Here is a 22,784-nt window from a genome sequence, read left to right on the forward strand (position 1 = left end):
GCAAGAAAATAACATTTAAAGCTCGGGCAGCAGTAAATTGTGACTTACAATACTGAGTGATAAGCTTATTCTGAACGGAGCCAGGGTAGATCCTTCTGAGACACAGAGTCTGCTGTCACTGACATCCTGGAATTATCCCCGTGCAGATCATCGGGGAGAGGAGAATCAGACCCCATATCTGAAATACAACAATGGAAGAGACTGATTCTGAATGGCAAATGAAGAGCCATGTTGTGGAGATAACTGTCACATCTTAAATCAGAGTCAGAAGTTCATGAATGTTCTGGGCTGGAATAATTAACGCTTCTTTAAGGTTTGCAGCAGTTGTAGGAAGATCTCTACGGCAGCTGGCCTCCATTCAACTACCTGCTATTACACGCAACAGGACCCCTTTACAAAAAGCCTGTCTCTTCCGCAGGCGTTCACTGTGTATTGAGTTTGGAAATAACTCCTACTTTTAGGCTTTTCTAGTGAGTCCGTGTAAAAATCCAAGGTTGACATTACACTATGTGTTTTAGACTCAGTTTAAAGGGACCGCATTAGCCCTGCCTGATTGCAATATAGTGAGGAAAGCTTCCATGCTCGGAGTGGGATTTCCAGGTTTTATCACTGCTTGATCATCGCAGGCCACATTGGCTAGGTCTTTATTGCAGCTGGAAGCATGCCTCACGGCCCAGGTAGATACTTGGTCTGGGAGTGAAGTTAATGGTAGACTCCCAAATTGCTGCGTAACATCCAGTTCTGGAGCCCAACATGCAGCTTATTTCCTCTCTGGCCCTGACACGCACCCTTCCACTCCTTTGTGCCCCTCCTCCCCTGCCCCGTCTCTTGCTCTACAGGCACCAGCAGCGAAAGATTTGTGTTGAAGGTTGGTAGGAGTAGTTGAATAGGCCTTGAGCTTTGCAGTGAAGCATGTGGAGTAGCCACTGCTACACTATGTTGCTTTTTATTATTATTTATGGAAGCCAAATCCTACTGAGGAAAACAGAAGGGAGCATGAAGTCTGGCAACTCAAGTATACAACTATAATTAGACAGGCCAAAAAAAGAATTAGAAGAGCAACAGGCAAAAGAGACAAAAAGTAACAGCAATTTTTTTATAGTACCTCAGAAACAAGAAGCCTGCCAAAAAATCAGTGGGGCCATTGGATGATCAAGGTGCTAAAGGAGCACTCAAGGAAGATGCCTGTTGTGGAGACACTAAATTAATTCATTGCATCGGTCTTCACTGCAGAGGAGGTGAGGGAGATTCCCACACCTGAGCCATTCTTTTTAGGTAACAGATCTGAGGAACTGTCCCAGATTACTGTGTCAGCAGTGGAGGTTTTGGAACAAATTAATAAATTTAACTGTAATAAGTCAACAAGACCAGATAGTAATCACCCAAAAGTTCTGACGGAACTCAGATATGAAATTGCAGAGCTGCTAACTGTGGTATGTTACCTATCGATTAAATAAGTCTCTGTACCAGGTGACTGGAGGATAGCCAACATAATGCCAATCCTTTAAAAGGCTCCAGAGGTGATCCTGGGAATTACAAGCAGGTAAACCTGACTTCAGTACCAGGCAAATTGGTGGAAACTATAGTAAAGTACAGAATTGTCAGATACATAGAAGAACATAGTATGTTGGGGAAGAGTCAACGTGGCTTTTGTAAAGGGAAATCATGCCTCACCAATCTGTTAGAATTCTTTGAGAATATCAACAAGCATCTGGAAAAGGGTGCTCTAGTGCAGTGGTTCTCAAAGCCGGTCCGCCGCTTGTTCAGGGAAAGCCCCTGGCGGAACGGTTTGTCTACCTATCGTGTCTGCAGGTTTGGCTGATTGCAGCTCCCAGTGCCTGAGGTTCGCTGCTCCAGGCCAATGGGGGCTGCGGGAAGTGGCGCAGGCTGAGGGATATGCTGGCCATCCTTCCTGCAGCCCCTTCACATAACACAAAAACCAGGGGTCACCCAGTGAAAGTGTTAGGCAGCAGGTTTAAAACAAACAAACAAAGTACTTTTTTTTTTATACAATGCACAGTCAACCTGTGGAATTGGTTCCCAGAGGATGATGTGAGGGGTAAAACTATAACAGGATTCAAAAAAGAATTAGGTGAGATCATGGAGGATAGGTCCATCAATGGCTATTAGCCAAAATGATCGAGGATGCAACCCCAGGCTCAGTGTCCCTAAATCTCTGACTGCCAGTAGCTGGGACTGGATGATGGGACATCTCACTCGATGATAATTACCCTGTTTTGTTTATTCTTTCTGAAGCATCTGGCAATGGCCGCTGCGGGAAGACAGGCGACTGGACTATATGGACCATTGGTCTGACCTAATATGGCCACTCTTATGTTTGTAGGTATTTCGATAGCACCCACAGGCCCCACTCCCATTGAGCTATGTGTTGTACAAACATATAACAAAAAGATAGTTCCTTCCCCAAAGAGCTTACAACTTAACTTCAAGACAGATGGATACGACAAAACTGTGAACATCAAAAGCAGCGTACCAGCAGTCTGCAGGAGATGGAGTAGCTATGCATGTCCCTGGACATAGGCCCTGAGAAGGTGTGACAAGGATTGAAGAGAAAAACAATGATATTTTACAAAAAATTCTTAGTATGGCAGAGTCCCTTTAATGTAATCCTACTGCTAAACTGTGTTACGTACTCAGGAGATGCCACCAGTTTGCAGCTCAACTTTTTCTGAAATAACCTGCTATATTATGATTAAGGCTAAAATTTTGTCATGGTTATTTTTAGTAAAAGTCACAGACAGGTCATGGGCAATAAACAAAACTTCAAGGACGCCGTGACCTCTATGAGACTTCTGCTGCTGTGGCTCCAATGGTTTCCCCCACCACCATGGTGGCTGGGAGTTGTGGGGTTCCCCCTCCATCTGCAGCAGCGGGGGCTTTCCGCCCAAGGTGGCTGGGAGCTGCAGGGTGACCATATTTCCCAAAGAGAAAATGGGACACCCACAGTCACTCACCCTGGAGGCTTCCCCTCTCCACCCACGCGAGACTGTTGCCTGTCGCTGGAACCCTGAGCAGGGTCCCCTCAGGAGTCTGTCACCTGTCACTGGAACGTTGCAGGGGGGGCCCTGTCGCCTATCTTTGGAACCCTGCCAGGGCCCCGCTGGCTGCCAGATACAGAGTCCTGCAGCCCCTGGGGCTGAAGCAGAGAATGTCATGGAGGTCTCTGGATCCATGACTTCCGTAACATAAACGTAGTTTTAATTTGATCTAGGAAGAACTCTCAGCTCTTCCTGTTTAAATTGTTGCAGGTATTACATGGAATATTAAGCCGTGCAACTCTTGCTGATTTCGCATGTGGCAGAAAAGAGACCCTGAGGACTAACAGTGACTTGGGAGCACTTTGATTCCTGTGTTGTACCTGCACAGCTCCTTTCCAAGCATTGGAGTCGTTCCTCTCTGAATAAGGGATGAGGAGGGCTCTCTGTACAGATAGACAGTTTACTCCACTCTCCTGCCAGTTAACTATGAAGGAGATTTGTGACCACCAATCTTTTGTAGTTGAAGGAAGAAGCTGCCGGAAATATGTCAATGTCGTAAAGTAAATTGGAAAGGAAGGAACAGGAGGGAGGCTAGGAACAGGCGGGTTTTTTGCTGCAAGACATCTAATTAAAAATAGATATTTTATTTTAAGCAGCAGTGCTGAAAAAGAGCTAAAACACTAGAGAGATTAGCCTTCTGCGTATAAGCTTTTGCTTCTTTGCCACTTAAATGAAGGGCCCGGCCCTGAATAGTTGCTGTATGCCATAACATCTGAGGCCCTGCAGCTCCCGTTCCCTTTTCTGGGAGTCCCGGGGGATCTCAGTGCATCTCCGAATCAGGCCCAAATCATTGCTGTTTCAAATATTAATATGAGCTGTAATTACAAGAGATTATGCCTGAACAAACTCTGTAATTAACTTAAGGAAGAACTCCCACCCTACAGATCCAATTTCCTTTTGGAGAAACAGCATGAAAGAGGCACCGTGCCATTGGTTGTGCTTGTTTGAAAGAAAGCTGCCAGTACTATGAATCTTACAAATCAGAGATGGAAAGGAGCCATTAGGTCATCTAGTCCATTCCCTTAGGCTCCTGCAGGATTTTCCCTTACAGGATATTCTCCTGTCCTTTGTACAGTCTGGTTTCTAGAGGCTCTGTGCAGTGTTTATAAAAGTACACATGCTGAGAATGGTTGCTTGCCAAGTGTTGTGATTTGCATTTAGAGAGAGAAGTTTTAATTAAAATTTTGAGTTCCTGAGCCACCTGCAGGGCTTTGCTATCTTCTGAAGGAATTTCCTGGTTAAGAATTAAACATTTTGTTTAAATATTAAACAATGGCACTCTTCTTTTAATTGTTTAAGCTAGCAGCAAAGCAGAGTAGGATGGCATGCTCTCTAGCACTTAGCTCCCATATCATCAAATGTCACTTTGTGGCAAGATGTTTACCAGCAGGAGTATTCCAGAATATAATGTTGAATCTAATTTAAAGTGTTATTTTCAGTTGCTGATTACAGTTTAAACAAGGCTGGAAATCCTTCTCTGATGGTAAAAGCTATAAGGCTGTTTACAAATACAGGGAAATGCTTCTTGGAGAAGACTGAACTGAGCAAAATGAGTGTAATTCTCTTTTTTCAATGAATTTCTTGGAGAAATTTTATTTAGAAATATTCCTGCTTATGTATGTTCAGTGTCACTCTCTTCTTTCATATAAATGCCCCAGATAATATATAGAGAATCTTTGTTTTCTGTGGCCTATTTCTAGATCTGTGTGAAATGTTCACTGCAAAAGCAGGGGAAACTAGAAATGAAGACCAAGCTTTGTGAAATGTTTTTTTATTGTTCCTGAATTGTTCAAGCAATGCTGGGTTGATTTATTGCTTTGAATAAAAACAGTCAGGAACTTGTTATCCTAGAAGTAGGATACATAAATATTTTGTGTCAGAACATTTTTTTGATGGAAAATTGGATTTTCAACTGAGTGAAAAAAATTTCCAAAAATTGTCTGCTTTCTGTGTATTTTTTTTTCTGGAAAAAAAATGCCTGAAAACCAAAATACGTCAGTCAAAAATGGAAATATTTTGATTTCCAGCCAAAATGTCTTGGTATTTGAATTTCTACTGAAAAATCAACATTTTCTGCAGGGAGAGAAAAACCCATTTTTCAACCATCTCTGCTCACTGAGATTCAAAACCAGCGGAGACGTGTGCAAGCCCATATGGGCATAAACCACAGAAAATGTACAGACACTCTTCACTGCTTCAGAGTCAGCCCAATCTGCAGTAACCAAAAGCTCTGCCTTCTGGGCACTTGGTGACATATAAGAAAGAAGTTTGGGTGAGCTGTCTTGCATCAGAGCCAGGCAGCAGCATGCTGGAAGAATCTTCATAATTATCTGAAGAAACAAAGGTTCTTGTTTTCATAGAACTAGCCTTAGTAACAAAGGCCTTGTCTACACTACAAGAATGAAGAGACAGGCAAAAATCCAGTGATACCTAAGCAGGGTTATTTCGAAACAGAATGCGTGTCCAGTGATTTCCAGGAGTTACTACCCACCTCTCTAGGTCTTCACAGTATACGAGGCTCAGCAGCTACTGATTTTTCTTAGCAGATGCGCAAGAGCCCTCAGGTGGCACATGACCAGGATTCATCACCAAATTTGGTCTGCTGGTTGAATCATTAGCTTCCCCGGCCTGGGCTGGGTACTGATCGGGAATGCGATGTGAACACTGATCCATGCTCTCCAGCAACTGATTAAGGAATTCTAAAGCCAAATCCTGTTTACCTGACTTGCTGCAATCCATTGAATGTTGCAGGCTACTCACATGAGCAGAATGAGCAAAGTCAGTATCTCATTCCTTCTAGTAGCAAAGCCATTAACTGCGAGAAAAATGATGAGTCTTATGGCAGGTGTTGAAGCGCTGGAGATGTACTAGGGATTTGCGGCCTCTCACCTTGACTGTAGTGAAAGCAGAGTGGATGTAAGCACCTTGTTTTATTCCTTGAAGTAATGCGCACATGGACCACACCCACTGAGCCTGGCCCCTGAGGTATTGCCCATTTAAAATGTGAGCGCCAGCAGTACAAAACATTGATTGTCTCTCTTCCAAGGGGAAACTGCTATGTCAAGTGTTGTTAGAATGTGTTTGGGAGGTTTGCTGGTGGTTACAGTGTAGTGCTATGAGGAGGTTGCTAGTGAACTGCAAAGCAGTGCTCAAGATCCCAGTTCATGTTTCTGTAGTGACTGCCTTGGATGACTCATCTGCAGGATTGAACCCAGGGCCTCTCTATCTAGAAACTCACGGTATTACTGCTTAAACTAAAGGATCAAAGCTCAGAGGCAATTGCAGACTCAAACTGCTATACCTAGCTTTGCCAGAGAGGGGGACAAAGAGAGCTGCACTGTGTTAGCTCAGTTAGATATAAAATACATGTAGACTAAATTCTCTTCATTTGGATGAGGAGTAGGGGGCTCTTCTTAAAAGCAGCTAGATAAGTATCTCACTGTAGCTGCATTGGGATGCTATGCAAAGCAGATGGATGGAGAGAACTATGAATAGCATTAGCCAAGTTCATTATGACAAGCTGTCGCTAAGAAGTATAGTTCTTGGCATGGCAACTACTAAATGGAAATTAAGGGCCAGCTTCTGCTGTCTGTTACAATTGGTCAAAATCCAGAGCAGCTCACTTTAGTGGCTTCACCTGTCTTTCCTGATCCTTTTATCATCCTTGCTGGCCAGTCTGCGGTGGCGCTGACCAGTGGGTTGGGCTGTCACGAAGGAGCACAGCTAGCTTGCACACCTGACTGGAGGCTGATTCTGTGGTGCAGAGCTGGCGGACAGAACTATAATTAAGTCGACTGGCCTTCTGAAATCATCTTGGTGAAAATCAGATGGTAGCCTAGTGCTAGTTTATGGATATTTGGGGGTAGGAAAATTGGATTTAAAATACACGATTGTCGAGACCTGTGGCTTTTGTATGTTTATCTCCTCCTCCGTTTTTGTTATGTTTCCTCTCCAGGCCTACTGGAAAAGGATGAATCAGCTTTTGCAAGCCCTGAATCAGAAGCTTGCAACCCTTAGCCATGGGCAGGAAGGAATAGTCAAGATCAATGCTGCTGTCTCTGACAAGCTGGTTGCCTTTAAAAGTAAACCACCATCAATTCAGAGAGAAATCCTGACCGTCTGTAGTGACCCTTATACTCTGGCTCAGCAGCTAACGCATGTGGAATTGGTAAGTGCAGCACATGTGGAATTCCTAACTTTTGCATTCAACTTTGCATTTTAAAGCCCAGCAGCAGCTGTGTCATCAAAACCCAAGTGAAATGCATACACTGCTGCAGCATAGTTAGCACAGTATCAAAACTGCAGGCAGAAGCATGGTTAGTGGATTAGAGCAGAGGACTGAGAAGCAGGATATTTGACACTGCTTTGTCCTGTGACTATGCACAGGTCACTTAGGCTCTTCCTTGCCCTCAGTTTGCTCATCTGTGAAATGAGGATGATAATATTCCCCTGCTTCACAGTGAATTTAGTTCAGTTCCATTTGCAAAATGCTTTGAGCCCCTTGAATGGAAGGTGCTGTGGAATGGCTGACCTCTATCATCCCAATTTTGTTCAATATTCAAGCTTTTACGTTGCTCAAACCCAGTTCTCTGCTACACAAGCATCTTCGTTGGTGTTTTTCCTTTCTCAGTTTCATAGACCTGAACTTATGAGACTTGAGGTATCTGTGTGCCCACCCAGTCTTACCGTCCCCTCCTTCCCACCCAATCCAATCCTCAGCAGGCTTTCGATGATTTTTGCTCCCTCTTCTGGCGAGATGGGGGCAGTTTCTTCAAGGTGGTGGGGTGACACGAAGCCTTCTCTCCCATGCAGTTCCAGGTCCGCTGCATGGGTGTTCCACCTCCCCATGCAAAGATTATGTGGGGAAAAAAATGAGGAGACTGGTGGTACCTTAAAGACTAACAGATTTATTTGGGCATCAGATTGTGATGGTGCATTATAACCTCACTGCTGATCCACATCGCAGCATCTGTCCTCAAACCTCTTGATACCCTTAAGCTTCCCCATTGCTGGTGCCTGGGAGGGCACTGTTCACTTCTGAAGCCCCAAGCGTATTTTTCTCTGTTCATCAGAATGGAAAGTAACTTTTAAAAAAAATGAAACCGTGTGAGGATGAAGGGTTGGAGGGAATATTATGGAACTCGAAAGCTTTCTAATCCCACAGACGTCCATATTCTACTCCTCAAAGAGGAATCTCTTGGAACGAAACCCATGAATTATAGGATCCATCTATAGGATCCACCAACCAAAAGGCTGGTTTTTAGCATATGTGACGTTGGCCCTCTTAGCTTTCTGTATTTCTAACTAAACAGCACCAGAGACTGCAGAAGCCTTTTGTGGCAGTGTTTGGGTTTCTTTCCAAACATGGAACAACTTGACTCTAAGATGAGTGTACTGCAGTGTACCAAGAATGATGCATTGAAACAATCTGCAGCTTTCGTTCCGTTTCACTATAAACAGAGCTCCACTATGTCTGCTCCTACTTCCTTGCACCAGGTGTAGTAATTACTCCGCAGTTCTTTAGGATGGTGTTTATTCTTCAGCAATCTGAGCTACCCTGTCACCTACATTTCCTTATGCAGAGCAAAGAAATGCCATGGGATTTGCTTATAGGACCAGCCCTCAAGTCTTTACTTGGGCAAAATGCCCATTGACCTTGCAGGTGCCTTTTTGAGGTGAGGGTCTCAAGACTGAGCTGAGTGAGTTCACTTTGGTGCTCAGTTACCCACCAATAATTCATTACTGAGATCAGGTGGGATTTTCAAAAATGCCTGAGCGATTCAGGAACTGAACTCCCATTGAAAGTCAGACGTCACACCCCAGAGACATAGCTACGGGGCAGTAGGAAATAGCACTGTCCAGCATAGAAGGAGAAGTTTTGTTCGCTGTAGGGCAAGAGCACTCATCGTTTACGATGATCATTCCTTTCCAAAACCCTGTGAAATGTCTCATTTCAACCAAACGTGTAGAGCTAATGTCTTTCAAGATGTGTTACTTCATGCTTCCTTTGTTTGAGCTTGTGTCAGGGAGCCTGATTCCTTGGGGAGCTAAACTGATATCCTGTGCAGGCAGGATCGCAAACATGAGCTTATTTTTTAACCTGTAACGCCTCTTGCCATTTTAGTGGCACTTACTCACGATGGGAGGGAAAACCGCAACTGTGCTAGAGTTTTATAGCTGTTGGACATCCCTCATCCTTTAACTGTCAGTTCGATACATTATTTACTTTTATTTTTGACACTGGAATGATGCTTTCTGGGTATCTAGCTGCATGCATCTTCATTGCCATATTTCCTCCATTTGCATGTAGTCAGTACGTTTGCGCACCCGACTACCTTTGGCCTTCTTCAGTGAGTGCAGTAGTAGTAAGGGCCAAAGCAATATGTACTCAGCTTTTACTTATCGCTGGAGATCACAAAGCATTGGTTATCCCCCTTGTATGGGCAGGGAAATGGAGATACTGAGAGCGGCAGTGATTTGCCCAAAGTTATACAGCAGGTCAGCAGCAAAGCCAGGAACGGAACCCAGATCTAGTGACTTCCAGCCCAGCGCCTCACAGGCCCACTGTTTTATGAACAATACAGACAGGTCTTCAGTGTGGTTTATCGCCACAACAAGCTATTTATATTCTGTTGGCTGGAGGAAGTGAGATGATTTTATTCTCCCCTGTTTATCACTCCCCTGTTTCTGTTGCAGTAACATTGATTGTTTTTGTGAAAGTTAAAGTGGGGAACTTTCTGGCTGCAGAGCACTTCATTAAAGCCCCATTTCAACTTGATGCCAAAACTTGGCTCGTAAAGCTAAAGTCTTGCAAAGCCAATAATAAGAGATTCTGGGGATTACTCTCTCTCTCTTTTTCTCTGTCTCCCAAAAGGAAAGGCTGAGTCACATTGGGCCTGAAGAATTTGTGCAGGCGTTTGTACACAAAGACTCTTTGGACAGCACCAAGGTAGGATGTGTCACCATGGAAAGTGTCTCTCCTTCAATTATTTGGTTTGTTCTAGATGAACTGGTTTGAGTGAGAGTGTAAAACTAACCATGATTAAGGAGTATGTGGATTAGGACCACGCCACAGGCAGTGCACACACTTAGGGCTTGTACTGCACTATATCTTCGACAAGCACGGTGTAGACACCCCTTTAAGTTGATGGAATTTACCTCATTTGTGGGGTGGGGTTCACACCCTGAGGAACGTAACTTACATCAACTTAAGTGGTAGTGTAGACAAGCCCTTAGTCTAATGATGCAGTGAAGATGGAGCTCATGGTCAAGATTGTCATTGGTGGATCATTGCCTTTGAAATTCCCTACTGCTGGAAATATGTCGGAGCCTCAGACTGGCCACCTTTAGAGACCACTAGATATGTAGCCCTGTTGTGTTCAGGCCACTAGCTGTGTCTTCTCGTATCCATAATATACCTGTAACACTTGTAGAATGTGTCCAGATACCATATTAATGAATTGGTCTGTTATGAGTGAGTGTAATTATCATTATTATCATCTTCTTCTTCTTCTTCTTCTTCTCTTTACATAACAGCTTGGAGCCCAAGGGCTCCCAAGGGACAGAAGGGAATGGCATGCAGTATTGGGACCTTAGGACCTGATCCAAAGCCACTGAAGTCAATGGTAGTCTTTCCACTAACTCCTGTGGGGTTTGGATCAGAGTGAGTACATTGACAGAGCTGCTGATGGTTCATCAATAAGGAAAGTGACTTCACTGCCGCAGAGTGATAGTTTTGAAATGTTTCCATACTACTACTACCAAAAAAAAAGAATGCATCTAGATAAGGCCAAATCCTGCTGTCAGCATTCCATGGGGGCTCCTGTTGAGTTCACTGGGGCCCCCCTCACACACACACACAGTGGCAGAATTTCACCCTTAAATGCTGGAAATAGCAGGAGATAATCTATTTTTTATGTTGGCCAGATAATGGGCATTCAAATAGTGTATAATGCAACACCAGTGGAGCGATAACATCTCCATGCTGGCCATGTAATAGGTGTAGTAGTGGGACCAATCCTGCTCTCATTGAAGTCAAGAGGAATTTTACCCTTGATTGCAGAGGGAGTGGATTTGGGTGAAATTACTGCCTTGATACTATAAGAAGGAATAGCATCCTTCATATTCGTAAAGGAGTTTTGGTGTCAGAACTCCACAAACGGTAAAAGTAATCAATGTAAAAGATTCTGCAAAAATATTTGATCACAAAAGTGCCCAGTTGTACTAAGAAGTGTCTTAAGAGACTTCCTTAATGGAAAAATTACTGCCAGGGCTTTTGATTACTGGGGAAATGACATCTGTTACCAGCATAGGCAAAAATTGAGCTAGTTAAACCAGATTCAAAATCATTTGAAAGTTCTCTTCTGTCCTTGATAACTCTTAGAACTCTCCTGACTCCAAGGAAGTTTTGTCAATGCAGGGAAGATAGACTAAAAATTATCACATTTTATGCAAGATATTTAGCAACTTCTGTCAACAAGTCTCAGGATTTAATGACAGCGTAATGCTAAAGCCCCATTTTAATCTACAACTGGAACTGAGTCAGGGGATCTGTGTATTGCATAGCTTTTCCCAAGCAATTACAGCACAGTGAAAAGTTGGAACATCGATGGGATCTGACTCTATCCCATAAACAAGTTAAAACACTAAACTGCCCCTTACTTGTGTATAGTTTTAGTCCCATGCTGGCCCAGAAGAAAATTTAAAAGGATAAACCTATGTGGTGTGTACCCATGAGTCTGCCTGTCTGTCTCCTCACACTCTGGGTATTAGATTACAGGGATTGCCTGTAATAGTTGGGATTATAGGGCAGGTTGCCTGCAATAGCAGAGGTCTGCACTCAGTGACCCAGGAGGTCCCTTCCAGTGCTATGTCCTGTGTTCCTATGCACAAGGCCAGATTAGGGTTTTGTGGGGCCCTGGGCCAGAGCAAGTTGGGCCCCCTCCCAACCCCTTCCACCTGCAGTCCCCCTGGTGCTCCTGCCAGGGAAATGGGATTGGGTCATGGGGGCTTCCTCTGCCCAGAACTCCTGCCAGGGAGCAAGGTTGGGGCATGGAGGCTAGTCCTGTTCACTGGCAGGAGTGCTGGGAAGGCAGGTAGAACGGGGCAATCCCCTGTGCCCCAACCGCGCTCCCTTGCTGGAGTGTGGGCAAGCAAAGCAATGCCAGTCCCTGCACCCCAATCCCGCACCCTGGCTGAAATGCTAGGTGAGCAGAGCGGGTCAGGGCGTGGGGCCGCCCCAATTGGCTGGGGCCTCTAGGCACAGGCCCTGTTGGCCCACTGGCTAATCCACCACTGTCTATACATCTCCCAACCTGAAGAAGAGCATATCAACACCAAAAAAATGACACAGGCAGTTTCACAAGGCCCTCAACTTCCACGGACTTCAGTGAGAGTTGAAGGTGCTCAGCACCTTGCAGGATCAGGCTCTTAGCACTGGGCCTGGCTAAAGCCCAGATCCTTTATTTTAAAGACTGCAGTTTGTTTATATGTTCTCTGTTCCAATGGCAATGGCCTTTGCCTTACCAGGTGAGCTGTGGCAGCCCCTTGTCACCCCTTTATGGATTGGAGGGACCAGTATATACTTAGAAGAATGGGGGAAGAGTTGTTCCCACTTAGATCAGAACTGAATTTGGCCTGGTATCTCTCCAAGTGTCGCTCTCGGAGCTGGAGTGAGCTTTTCAGTCTTGGAGCCAGTGGCTGCTGTTGACTAACTCTATCCTGTGGCCATTCTGTGTGCCGCACTCCCATTGAATCAATGGGAACTTCAAGAGCAGATCAGTTGCCGTATTTAGCCCTCACTAAAGTTTTTCTTATAGGTATAGTGTAGGGTGATGGGGGTTTTCAAAGGTGACTAAAGGAGTTATGTGCAAGTTCCATTGAAAGGCAATGCAATTTCAGCACCTAAGGCCTGATCTACAATTAAAAGTTAGGTTGACAAAGCAACATCAGTCAGGGACATGAATACCCCCAGACCAACAAAGCTGTGCCGACCTAACCCCTACTATAGATGCAGCTATGTCAACAGAAGAACGTTCCATCAATGTAGCTACCGTTGTGTGGGGAGGTATGTTCCTGCACCTACAGAAAACCCTACCATCAGTGGAATGTCATCTGCATTATGGGGTTCTGTTGGCATAGCAATGGTGAGGTAAATATGTTGGTAAGTCTCCATGGTGTAGACGTACCCTTAATTCAGTGGTTCTCAACCAGGGGTACGTGTACTCTTGGGTACACAGAGGTCTTCCAGCGGGTACATCAACACATCTAGATATTTGCTTATTTTTACAACAGGCTACATAAAAAGCACTAGTGAAGCCAGTACAACCTAAAATTTTATACAGACAACGACTTGTTTATGCTGCTGTATATACTATACACTGAAATGCAGTACAATATTTATATTCCAATTGATTTATTTTATAATTATATGATAAAAATGAGAAAGTCAGCAATTTTTCAGTAATACTGTGCTGTGACCCTTTTGTATTATGTCTGATTTTGTAAGCAAGTCATTTTTAAGTGAGATGAAATTTGGGGTACACAAGACAAACCAGACTCCTGAAAGGGGTACAGTAGTCAGGGCAGAGGTTCTCAATCTTTCCAAACCCCTGAAGGCATCATTGAAAATCCCAGTCGAAGTTCAGCACCCACCCCACACCAACGCACTGTGATTGGCATTTCTGTTTTGTTCAGAATAGGATAGGCAAAAAATAAAAAAGGTCTTGATGTAAAGAAACTAATTGTGATGAGATTTCAACTACCTGATAAGAACTTGACCTAGAGGGACATGACTGAAAATGGACAGGTGCAAGTAATAATTCAGGTTACTAAGTAAAATTGAAGAGAGAAAGGGATGAAATGAGGACACTGAATTTCAGCGGAGTGAGTTTTGGAAGAATGTGGGGGAAACATAGCAATGAGTGAAATTGAATTGGATGAAGCAACAGAGGGAAAGAAGAGCGAGGGGAAAGAGGAAATGTTCAGCGATAGATTAATGTATGCCCAAAGGCTTTGCATGTCATCAAGCATTAAATATAGCTGGAGTTTAAAACAAAAAGCCAATGTGGAGGAACATGAAATGCAAAGAGTAATTAAGGATAAGAAGCAAATGCAAAGAAACATCAGGTGCAGAGGACAGATCACAGAATGAGGGCCAGAAAGTATGAAAAAAGTGCAGATAATGGCCTGGTGGAGAATCCAAATGATTTGTATCAATAGGCTGAAATAATTTTCAAGAGATTTTTCAAGATAAATACAAAGGGATAAACAGCTGTTGGTTATACATATTCTTTAAACGTTGATCCACTCATTGAGGTATTGTTGTGTAACAGCCCAGTCTTTGCTGCAGTGCTTAATACCAGAGAAAAGAGTGAATACAGCCTTCCGTTGCACTGAAGTATTGACTGAGTTGAAGGAAATGTCTTCACCCAATGGATAAGGGTCTAGAGAATAAGACGACAACTGCCTGAAGATTTGCACATGTAAGCTGACACTACCAAATTATGGGCTCAGTCCTCAGTAGCGCTGAGTTTACACTCAGCATGGCTGAGGAGAGGAGATGGGGTGGAAAAGATGGCTCTAAGCCACTTTGCTTCTCTCTTGAGCCTGGGTTGAGCTGAGGCCCTAAGTGAAATTTAGAACAGCCTAAATGAGAGGTGGGAAAACTATGGCCCGCGGGCCCCATCTGGCCCGCAGGACTGTCCTGCCTGGCCCCGAGCTCCTGCCCTGGGAGGCTACCCCCCAGCCCCTCCTCTGCTGTCCCCCTCCCCCGCAGCCTCAGCTCGCTCACTCCACTGTCAGCGCCATGTTCTGGGCGGTGGGGATGTGAGCTCTTGGGCCAGCACAGCTGCAGAGCCCAGCCTGACCCACTGCTCTGTGCTGCGTGGTGGTGGCGGCGGCAGCATGGCCTGGCTGTAGCGGTAAGGAGGCAGGGAGCGGGGGGGTTGGATAGAGGGCAGGGGAGTTTGGGGTTGGGGTGGTCGGGGGGGAACTGGGTTAAATGGGGGCAGGGGTCCCGGGGGGGGCATCAGGAATGAGAGGAAGGGTTGGATGGGACGGCCGGGGGAAGTCGGGATAAGGATAAGGAGTGGTTGGATGGCACAGGGGTCCTGGGTGGGGGGGACCGTCAGGAATGAGAGGAGGGGTTGGATGGGGCTGTGGGAGTCTGGGGACGGTCAGGGGACAGAGGTCCCAGAGAGGCCGTCAGGGAACAGGAGGTTGTGGGGGGGACAGATAGGAGGTGGGGTCCAGGCCATGACCCCCTTCCCTAATCGGCCCTCCATACAATTTACGAAACCCTATGCAGCCCTCAGGCCAAAAAGTTTGCCCACCCCTGGCCTAAGGGCTGCTGTGTGTTATACTAGCTGCATAGGATCTGGCAGTGCCCCGTGCACTATGTCCTGCCCTTTGCTCTCTCCTACATGGAGTAAGAGAAAAGCAGGCTTTAGAGCCCTGATTGGAGACCTTCCCTTAAGGGAGCTTTGGTTGGAGCCCTAAAACCTTTCTCTGCCTCTGTTTCCTTATCTGCTAATTGGGGATAATATTTAATGTTCCTATCTCTCAGGGGCTTTGTGAGGCTTAATTAATCAATGTTTATTAAGTGCTTTGATATCTGCAGCTAGAAGAGGTTCTAGAAGTGCTAAATATTATTATTTATAAAGCTAGGATAAAGAAAAACTTCTACTAAAATCTTTGTGTCTGGTAGATTTCTAATCAGTTATACCCACTGGTTCTTATGCACTGGCACCAAGCCGTCTTGTGCCGCAAACTCTGAAGGGAGGGAAGCCTTCATCTACACCAAAAACTGTTTTTGTTTACTTCTTTTTTGAATGAATGAAAACATTTTTATAATCTGTAAAGTTTTGCAAAAGTGAGCTTTAAAACAAAATCTTCAAGCTATCTAAGATACCTGATACCGTACCTCTAATCCCAAAAGTGAGAGTGCTCACGGAGTTTCTTAACAAAAGGCCCAATTTTCCAGAAGCACCCAAAGAGATTTATTAATATATGGGAAAAGAATTGCCACCAGGAATAACAAAAGCAATGACTGTAAACAATTTTGTAAAAGCAAAAAAGCTGCTTATTCTTGGGGCACCTTTAATAGATTCTGTTTGTTTCATTTCTTTTATTCGTTGGTATTTATATTCTACTTTTAAAACAAATAGAAATGTCAGCCCTGCAAAGAATTTCCCTGAAGTATAGCAAAGTGATTTCTATTTCTAAACTCTTCTACATCCAAAATCATAGATCAGGATTTTCTGTTTTTGAATCACCTTGGGCATTATATTACCCTCTCTTCCTGTGAAGACTCATTGCTCAACTTTGACATTTGCTTAACTTTACATACGCCGAGTAATCCTAGTGCCTTCAACAGATCCCTCTGCATGCATCGAGATTTGCTTGCCATAGATAAGCACTGTCTGTTGACTTTCTTACTCATATTTGCTTAAGACTGCTTTGGGGTGGGAAATTATCCTCTTTAATAAAATAAAAAGTCAGTATCCACCAATACCCTCTAGTGGCTGCTAATAGATATACAGATAAATCAGAGATCTGTAGAGAGCTGCGAGTCCTAGAAAGGAAATTCCCAGAATTTATGATGGCTGGGTTTTCTATGACTTGAATTTTCCAAATCTCAGGGACAGATCCTCAGCTGGTGTAAACTGTCATCGCTCCACTGAAAACAACAAATCCATTGAAGTCAGTGGAGCTAGGACGGCTTACTCTAGCTAAGGATATGTCCCCATGCCTATAGAGACTGTACTCTGAAAAATAAGGAATTATACCTCTTGTAATACCTTTTGCTGATTGTTTCCCTTGGATCCAAGTGTCCTGTTTCAAGGCAACCTACAAAACAGAACCAGGTCAGCTGAGAAGACATTTCAAACAGACAAGAGATTGAGAGAGAGAAATAAAACACTTTTTTTCCCCAAGAAGAGATGAGCCATAACTGTCTTTTCTTTTGCTCACCCTTCTTTCTCTTAGACAAATTAGAGAGTCTTCTTGTTCAGGAAAATGCTGTGGGCAATTGCATTTGCTGAGCTGTGGGAAGTCATGGAGTCAAAGGAACAAACTGAATGTGTTTTGGAATGTTGTGCTTGTCTTATTTATATCGATGTTGCTCTTTAAATACTGCAGTACTGTGGCTGTTAATATTTCAGTGAACAAGGATCAACATAAATTGCATTGGGGAGCATTTGTTGCAAGCAAAATGGGATGGTTCTTCATACATTTATTTGATTTGTATAAAGCAACAATCTCAGCTAAACCCCATACATCTGCCAAAACCCACCCACCCACTGACTTTCTGAACTCCATCCTTAATGCATAAACCAATGTGTGCATGTGTGTGTGAGAGAGATTTGTTTCAAAACAGTGGAAACAATCATTCCCTTTGTGTAGCATATATCTTAACAAACAAGAAATCTAAGTAAAATACAGTTAGGTCATTCAGTGCTTTTCTTTTTTTTCCCCAGTCTTGTTTCAATGAGCAAAAAAAGACTAGTAACCTTGAGGCCTATGTGAAATGGTTCAATAGACTCTGCTATCTTGTGGCAACAGAAATTTGCATGGTAAGTGAAAATGTGTGGCAATGTTTCATCACATGCCTGATGTGCCAGTCTGAGATGGTACATTAATAAGCAATCCCAGGGATATATTTTTCATGACCCAACTAAGTTGTTCACATACATTTTAATAATGTGCTCACAGAAACACCCAGGTAAATTACAAACATATAGCAAAACAGAGCTGGGGCGGGAAAGAGGGAGGTGGGAAAGGAGGAAATCTGTTGATGCAATGAGTAAAAAAAAAAACCCATTCTGTTGAAGCTGTGAGTTGTAGCAGGTGTGGAGTTGTAGAATGATGAACTCTTCAAGAGAAATAATCTGAATGATGCCATGAGAGTTGAAGAGATTCCAGTGGAGAATGAAAAGCAGAAAAACCTTTGTCTTCTGTCTTCTGAATCCTTTTCTGAATGCTGAATGTGTCTAAATCCCAAATGAGCCTGCTCCAATCTTCCATTCATCAAGAAGAGACAAGAACTGCTGCAACCTTCTTTCTCCATTACCCGCTCCTCTTGTCTTCCCCCCCTCAAAATTCCTTTCCTCCTTCTCCCTGTCACTTGACCTCACTTGCCTCCACTCTGACCCCTTCACCTTAACCCCTCTGTCTTTTCTGGCTTATTCCCTGCACAATCTAAGCATGTTCTGGTGTTCCTCAGGCTCAAAAAATGCCCCCTTGACTCCGTCCTGTCACTAAAGCTACTGCCCCATCTCCCTTCACCCTTTCATTTCTACACTCATTGCACATGCTGTCTACATCTGTCGCCTTGAGTCCTCTCCTCTGGCTGCATCCTGGATCTCTGCTGATCTGACTCAGCCCTCTCCCCTCTCCTGTGTCTGCTCTTGCCATTGTCTCCAGTGTCCTCCTCCTGGCCAGATCTCATATGTCTTTTACACCATCTGCATCTTCTTTGACCTCTTTTCTGCCTTTGAATCTGTAAATCAGAGTTCCCTTCCTGCAATCTTGGCCTGCCTTGGCTTTTGTCATCCTGTCTTGGTTCCCCTCCTCGCTCTCTGGCTGTCCCTGCTGTATCTCTTTTGCTGTATCTCTTTGGCTCATCACCTCATTCTCCATGAAAATCTCACCAGAATCTCTCCTAGGATCTTTCCTCTTCCGTCTCAGTGCCCTGTCTCTGGGCAATCTCATCCCAGTGCAAAACTGAAGAGGAGCTGAATGACAATGGCCATCAGCACCACAGCTCAAAGTTATCATTGTGTCATTGTTTGGGCCTTTCACATGGCTCTTTGATACACTGCCTATGACTGCACACGTAATCTATATTTAATGCTCATTTAAAGTATTTTTATTATCAATATTTAATTTGGATTCTGTAAATGACACAAATGTTTTCTGTTTTAAAAATGTGGAGGACGCGTCGTTGAGAGAAGGGGAAGGGAACGCTGAATCTTTCACTCCCCATTGACAGATTGAGTTGTTGGTGACTCAACATTGTTACCATCTGCTGACAGTTTTGTGACCTACTTGAAAATAATATGATCTCAATCTAGTTACCACTAGACATGGGTCTCTAAACCCACAGCTACCATCCAAATTAACTCGGATTGGCATGCTTGTGAAAAGTCTCAATAGAAAGACCAAACTGAATGACCTATGGACTCTTGTCTCATCCTTGGATGTAGTTCTTCCAAGTCAGGGCTGAGGCAAGTGCTCAGATACTGTCGTGATGAGTGTGATATGAAACCTAGACAGACAAGAGGAAAAACAGATAGAAAGAAATTAGCAGGCAGATATTGGGGTAGCTTGCACTGTTCTCATCAGTGCTATTTCATCTGTGGATCACTCCCCACTTCTGTTACTTTTTCATTAGCAGTAAATTTACCTTCAGGACAGGAGACAGAGTTTTTTAAATACATTATGAGACAAGCCTCCATAGAATGAAGGTGCAGTTGTTGTATTGAGATGAAATCCTGGCCTCACTGAAGTCAATGGCGAAACTCCCATAGATTTCAGTGGAGTCAGGTGTCTGTTAATATTTTTACTTGGTAGCTTTAGAGCTATTTGTACAGTTTATCTCTGTAGTCAGTAGTCTCTAGAGGCTGACTTTCTGCTTCAGTGGCAGATCAATGATTGAATGAGCCGTTAAAGGGTTTTGGCCCCATGAAAGCTTTGATTCAGGAGAATGCCGGTCACAAATGTCATTCAAACTGCTGTACAAAATTAGGCAATAGCTGGGCTTTTTGAAAAAACTCAGCTGAGAGAACTGTAAAGTTAGGATTTTCCTAGGGCACCAAAGCCTGTCATTGCCTACAATTTTCCATGTGCTTGTCGCGACTATTTATTTATTTAATCTGCAGCCTGCGAAAAAGAAACAGCGAGCACAAGTCATAGAGTTCTTCATTGATGTTGCCCGAGAGTGCTTTAACATAGGGAATTTTAATTCACTGATGGCAATCATATGTAAGTATAGTAGATGCTTCAAAATAGAATTTTTCTCTTTGGCATAATGGCTGTAAAAAGCGCATCTGACTCCTAACTGTTTCCCTCTTTCTTATTTCCTCCTAGCTGGAATGAACATGAGCCCCGTCTCCAGGTTAAAGAAGACCTGGTCAAAAGTGAAAACAGCCAAATTTTTTATTCTCGAGGTAAAAAAAGAAGCTTAATTATTTGTATTAATCAAACGTATTCAGGTGCACAATACTAAGTAGAGCAGTGGTTCTCAACCAGCTGTCCGAGGCCCCCTGGGGGGCCGCCAAGGAGAACCAGTATTAGACTTGCATGGGGCTGAAGCTTGAGTGCTGATGCGTGGTCCATGAGCAACTTAGCTTCACAGTACCCCCCTGTGGCATGGGGCCCAGGGCAGTTGCCCCGCTTGCTACCCCTTAAGGCTTCCCCTGGCTTTTATATGCAGAAAACCAGTTATTGTGGCACAGGTGGGCCATGGAGTTTGGTGAGGCCTCAGAAGGAAGAAAGTTGAGAAGCTCTGAAGGAGAGGATCTTCATAGACTAGGGTTCAAAATCTCTCTGGAGAGGCACGTGTGAGCAGAAATGTACCAACCGAAGGTGTAAAACAACTATCATGCAGAGAGCAGCTGTAGCACCTGAATTCTACCTCCACTCACCAAGGCAGAGTAGGGTGGCATGAATGGAATGTGCCAAAAAATGGGTGTAATCAGTATGAACTCCTCTATAAAGGATCATTCATGAGCCTGTTCCTGCCCTCAGTGAAGTCAGGGGCAAGACTCCCACTGCATGATAGTGCCATAGTGCTCTGTGTATGGCATCCAAGTGAACCATTCCACCTCGGAGGTGGTAAAAACAAGGCACATGGGGACACAGCTTTTGGGCGGGGGGTCTGTTACAGTGTTATGTGGAGATGTGCCAGCACATTACTGCAGGGAATTCACCCTAATGCCAGCCAGATTTAGCCTGATATAAACGGTGCATAATTTTGCGCCACCAATTCAGGCATTTGTCTTTTTTTTCCATTGAGAAGCAAGAATTTGGCCTGATATCTATATAATATGTACAGTGATGCTGTGATTAGCTATCCCATATATGCAAACTTGTTCAAATAAAATTGTGCTGATTTTAATATAACAATCAAAGATACAACCAACCACAATCTATACATGTAGGTTTCTAGCTGTTTCCATGGCCAGCACTTATAGGGAATTAGGTAGAATTATGTATCTCCTGAGGATATAGGTGTGGCCTCTGCCCAGAACTTTGGAACAACCAAACGAGAGACTGTCTTTAGGTTTTATGCTGAGCCCCTACCAAATGGACTGACTGGATTTGGGGAGTTCATTCAGTGCTAGCTGAGCTCTCCCACACTGCCACATTATGATGATCTCTATTAATCTAAAATCACATCTGGATGCCTTGGTAAATAAGCATTGAGCCAGATAAATGTGACAAGAAAATGACGATGACCTGTCCATCCCTAGACTGTACATGTTCAGATCTCCATTACTACAACTTGGTTTTAAATTCTGACGAGAAAAAAGAATCCAAGTCCTTTCTGATCAAATACACGGCAATTGTCTCATTTTGCACCTAGCATCAGATGGACCCTACTGGTAATTTTTATAACTACAGAACTGCATTGCGAGGGGCTGCCCACCGATCCCTCACTGCACACAGCAACAGGGAGAAGGTAAGTCTGTCCTTGTCTTGTGGTCTTGTTTATTTCTGAATGGGTGGGGGATGATTAAAGCTGGTGGTGAATCACTGGAATTCGCAGTGTGCACTTACAGTGAACCCCACCATCACCACCAGCACAAGTCGTATGCACCACTTAAAACCCACTTCAAACCTCAAAATAGTACTTAAATCTGCAGTGGTTCATAGGTCTTTTGCTGCCCTCCTGCCTGATCATTACATACATCTCCACATCCCTTGAAAATTCATTTAGGGCTTGTCTGCAGAGGGAAACTGACCAGCTTTGAAGCAGCATTAACTATTCCAGAATAAAGGGTCCATGCGGGGGAGTTATACCTGTGCAGCTACAGTGCAATAGTTATTCTGCTCTAGCTAGGTGACCCTCTCTTGCTCAAAGCACTCTAGGCAAGTCTGACACTTACAGCAAACCTGGGGCCTAATTCTACCCTCAGATACCCAGATTTAACTCAGTGGCTCCCACTGCACACTAAGTGAGAGCTACCCCCTGGTATCTAAGAGCAGATTTCCTGTGCTGAAAGAAAAAGAAGGTTTCCCAAATTTTAAATCCAACTGAATCAAAGAGAATCCCACCGAGTTTTTGATGCTCAATGTGCATTGCCAGAGGAGGATACATTTCAATAGCACATTCCTTGTTTGTGAGTGAATGAAACTTGAAGATAATTAAATATGAGTACATTGTGATTTCAGAATTATTTTCTTCTTATCACCTCTTTTCAGCTATGATTATATTTCTGTTAGGAGCTGTTATGAGTGTTATGAGCTCCATTGCATTTCTTTTGGTTTTCTTTGTTTTTCTCCATTCACTCTAATTTTTATTTTGTTAAAACAGTTTTTTAAAAATGATGTGACAGCACATTGTTATAAATAGAGAGCAACTCTCTGGGTGCAGCGAAGCAGATGCTGCATTCATAAGCATAATGTGAAATTGAATATTCATTGCTAGAAGAACTGGGCTAGATTCTGATCTCACATCTGTGCAAATCTGATGTAACTGTACTGAAGCCAGTGGAGTCACAC

General features: G+C 43.8%; 1 protein-coding gene across 1 annotated transcript in view; it reads left to right on the top strand.

The window, feature by feature from the left end:
- RASGEF1C (RasGEF domain family member 1C) overlaps positions 1-22,784 on the top strand; it is a 49,349-nt gene that overhangs the window by 11,123 nt on the left and 15,442 nt on the right. Inside the window, exons 4-9 of the mRNA XM_030573955.1 lie at positions 7,015-7,227; positions 9,934-10,008; positions 17,537-17,632; positions 19,940-20,042; positions 20,148-20,227; positions 21,646-21,741. Of these exons, the coding sequence (XP_030429815.1) occupies positions 7,015-7,227; positions 9,934-10,008; positions 17,537-17,632; positions 19,940-20,042; positions 20,148-20,227; positions 21,646-21,741 (663 nt within the window). The remainder of the gene's footprint in view (positions 1-7,014; positions 7,228-9,933; positions 10,009-17,536; positions 17,633-19,939; positions 20,043-20,147; positions 20,228-21,645; positions 21,742-22,784) is intronic.

The sequence above is a fragment of the Gopherus evgoodei genome, chromosome 8 (assembly GCF_007399415.2).
Source record: "Gopherus evgoodei ecotype Sinaloan lineage chromosome 8, rGopEvg1_v1.p, whole genome shotgun sequence".
NCBI classification, from domain to species: domain Eukaryota; kingdom Metazoa; phylum Chordata; order Testudines; family Testudinidae; genus Gopherus; species Gopherus evgoodei.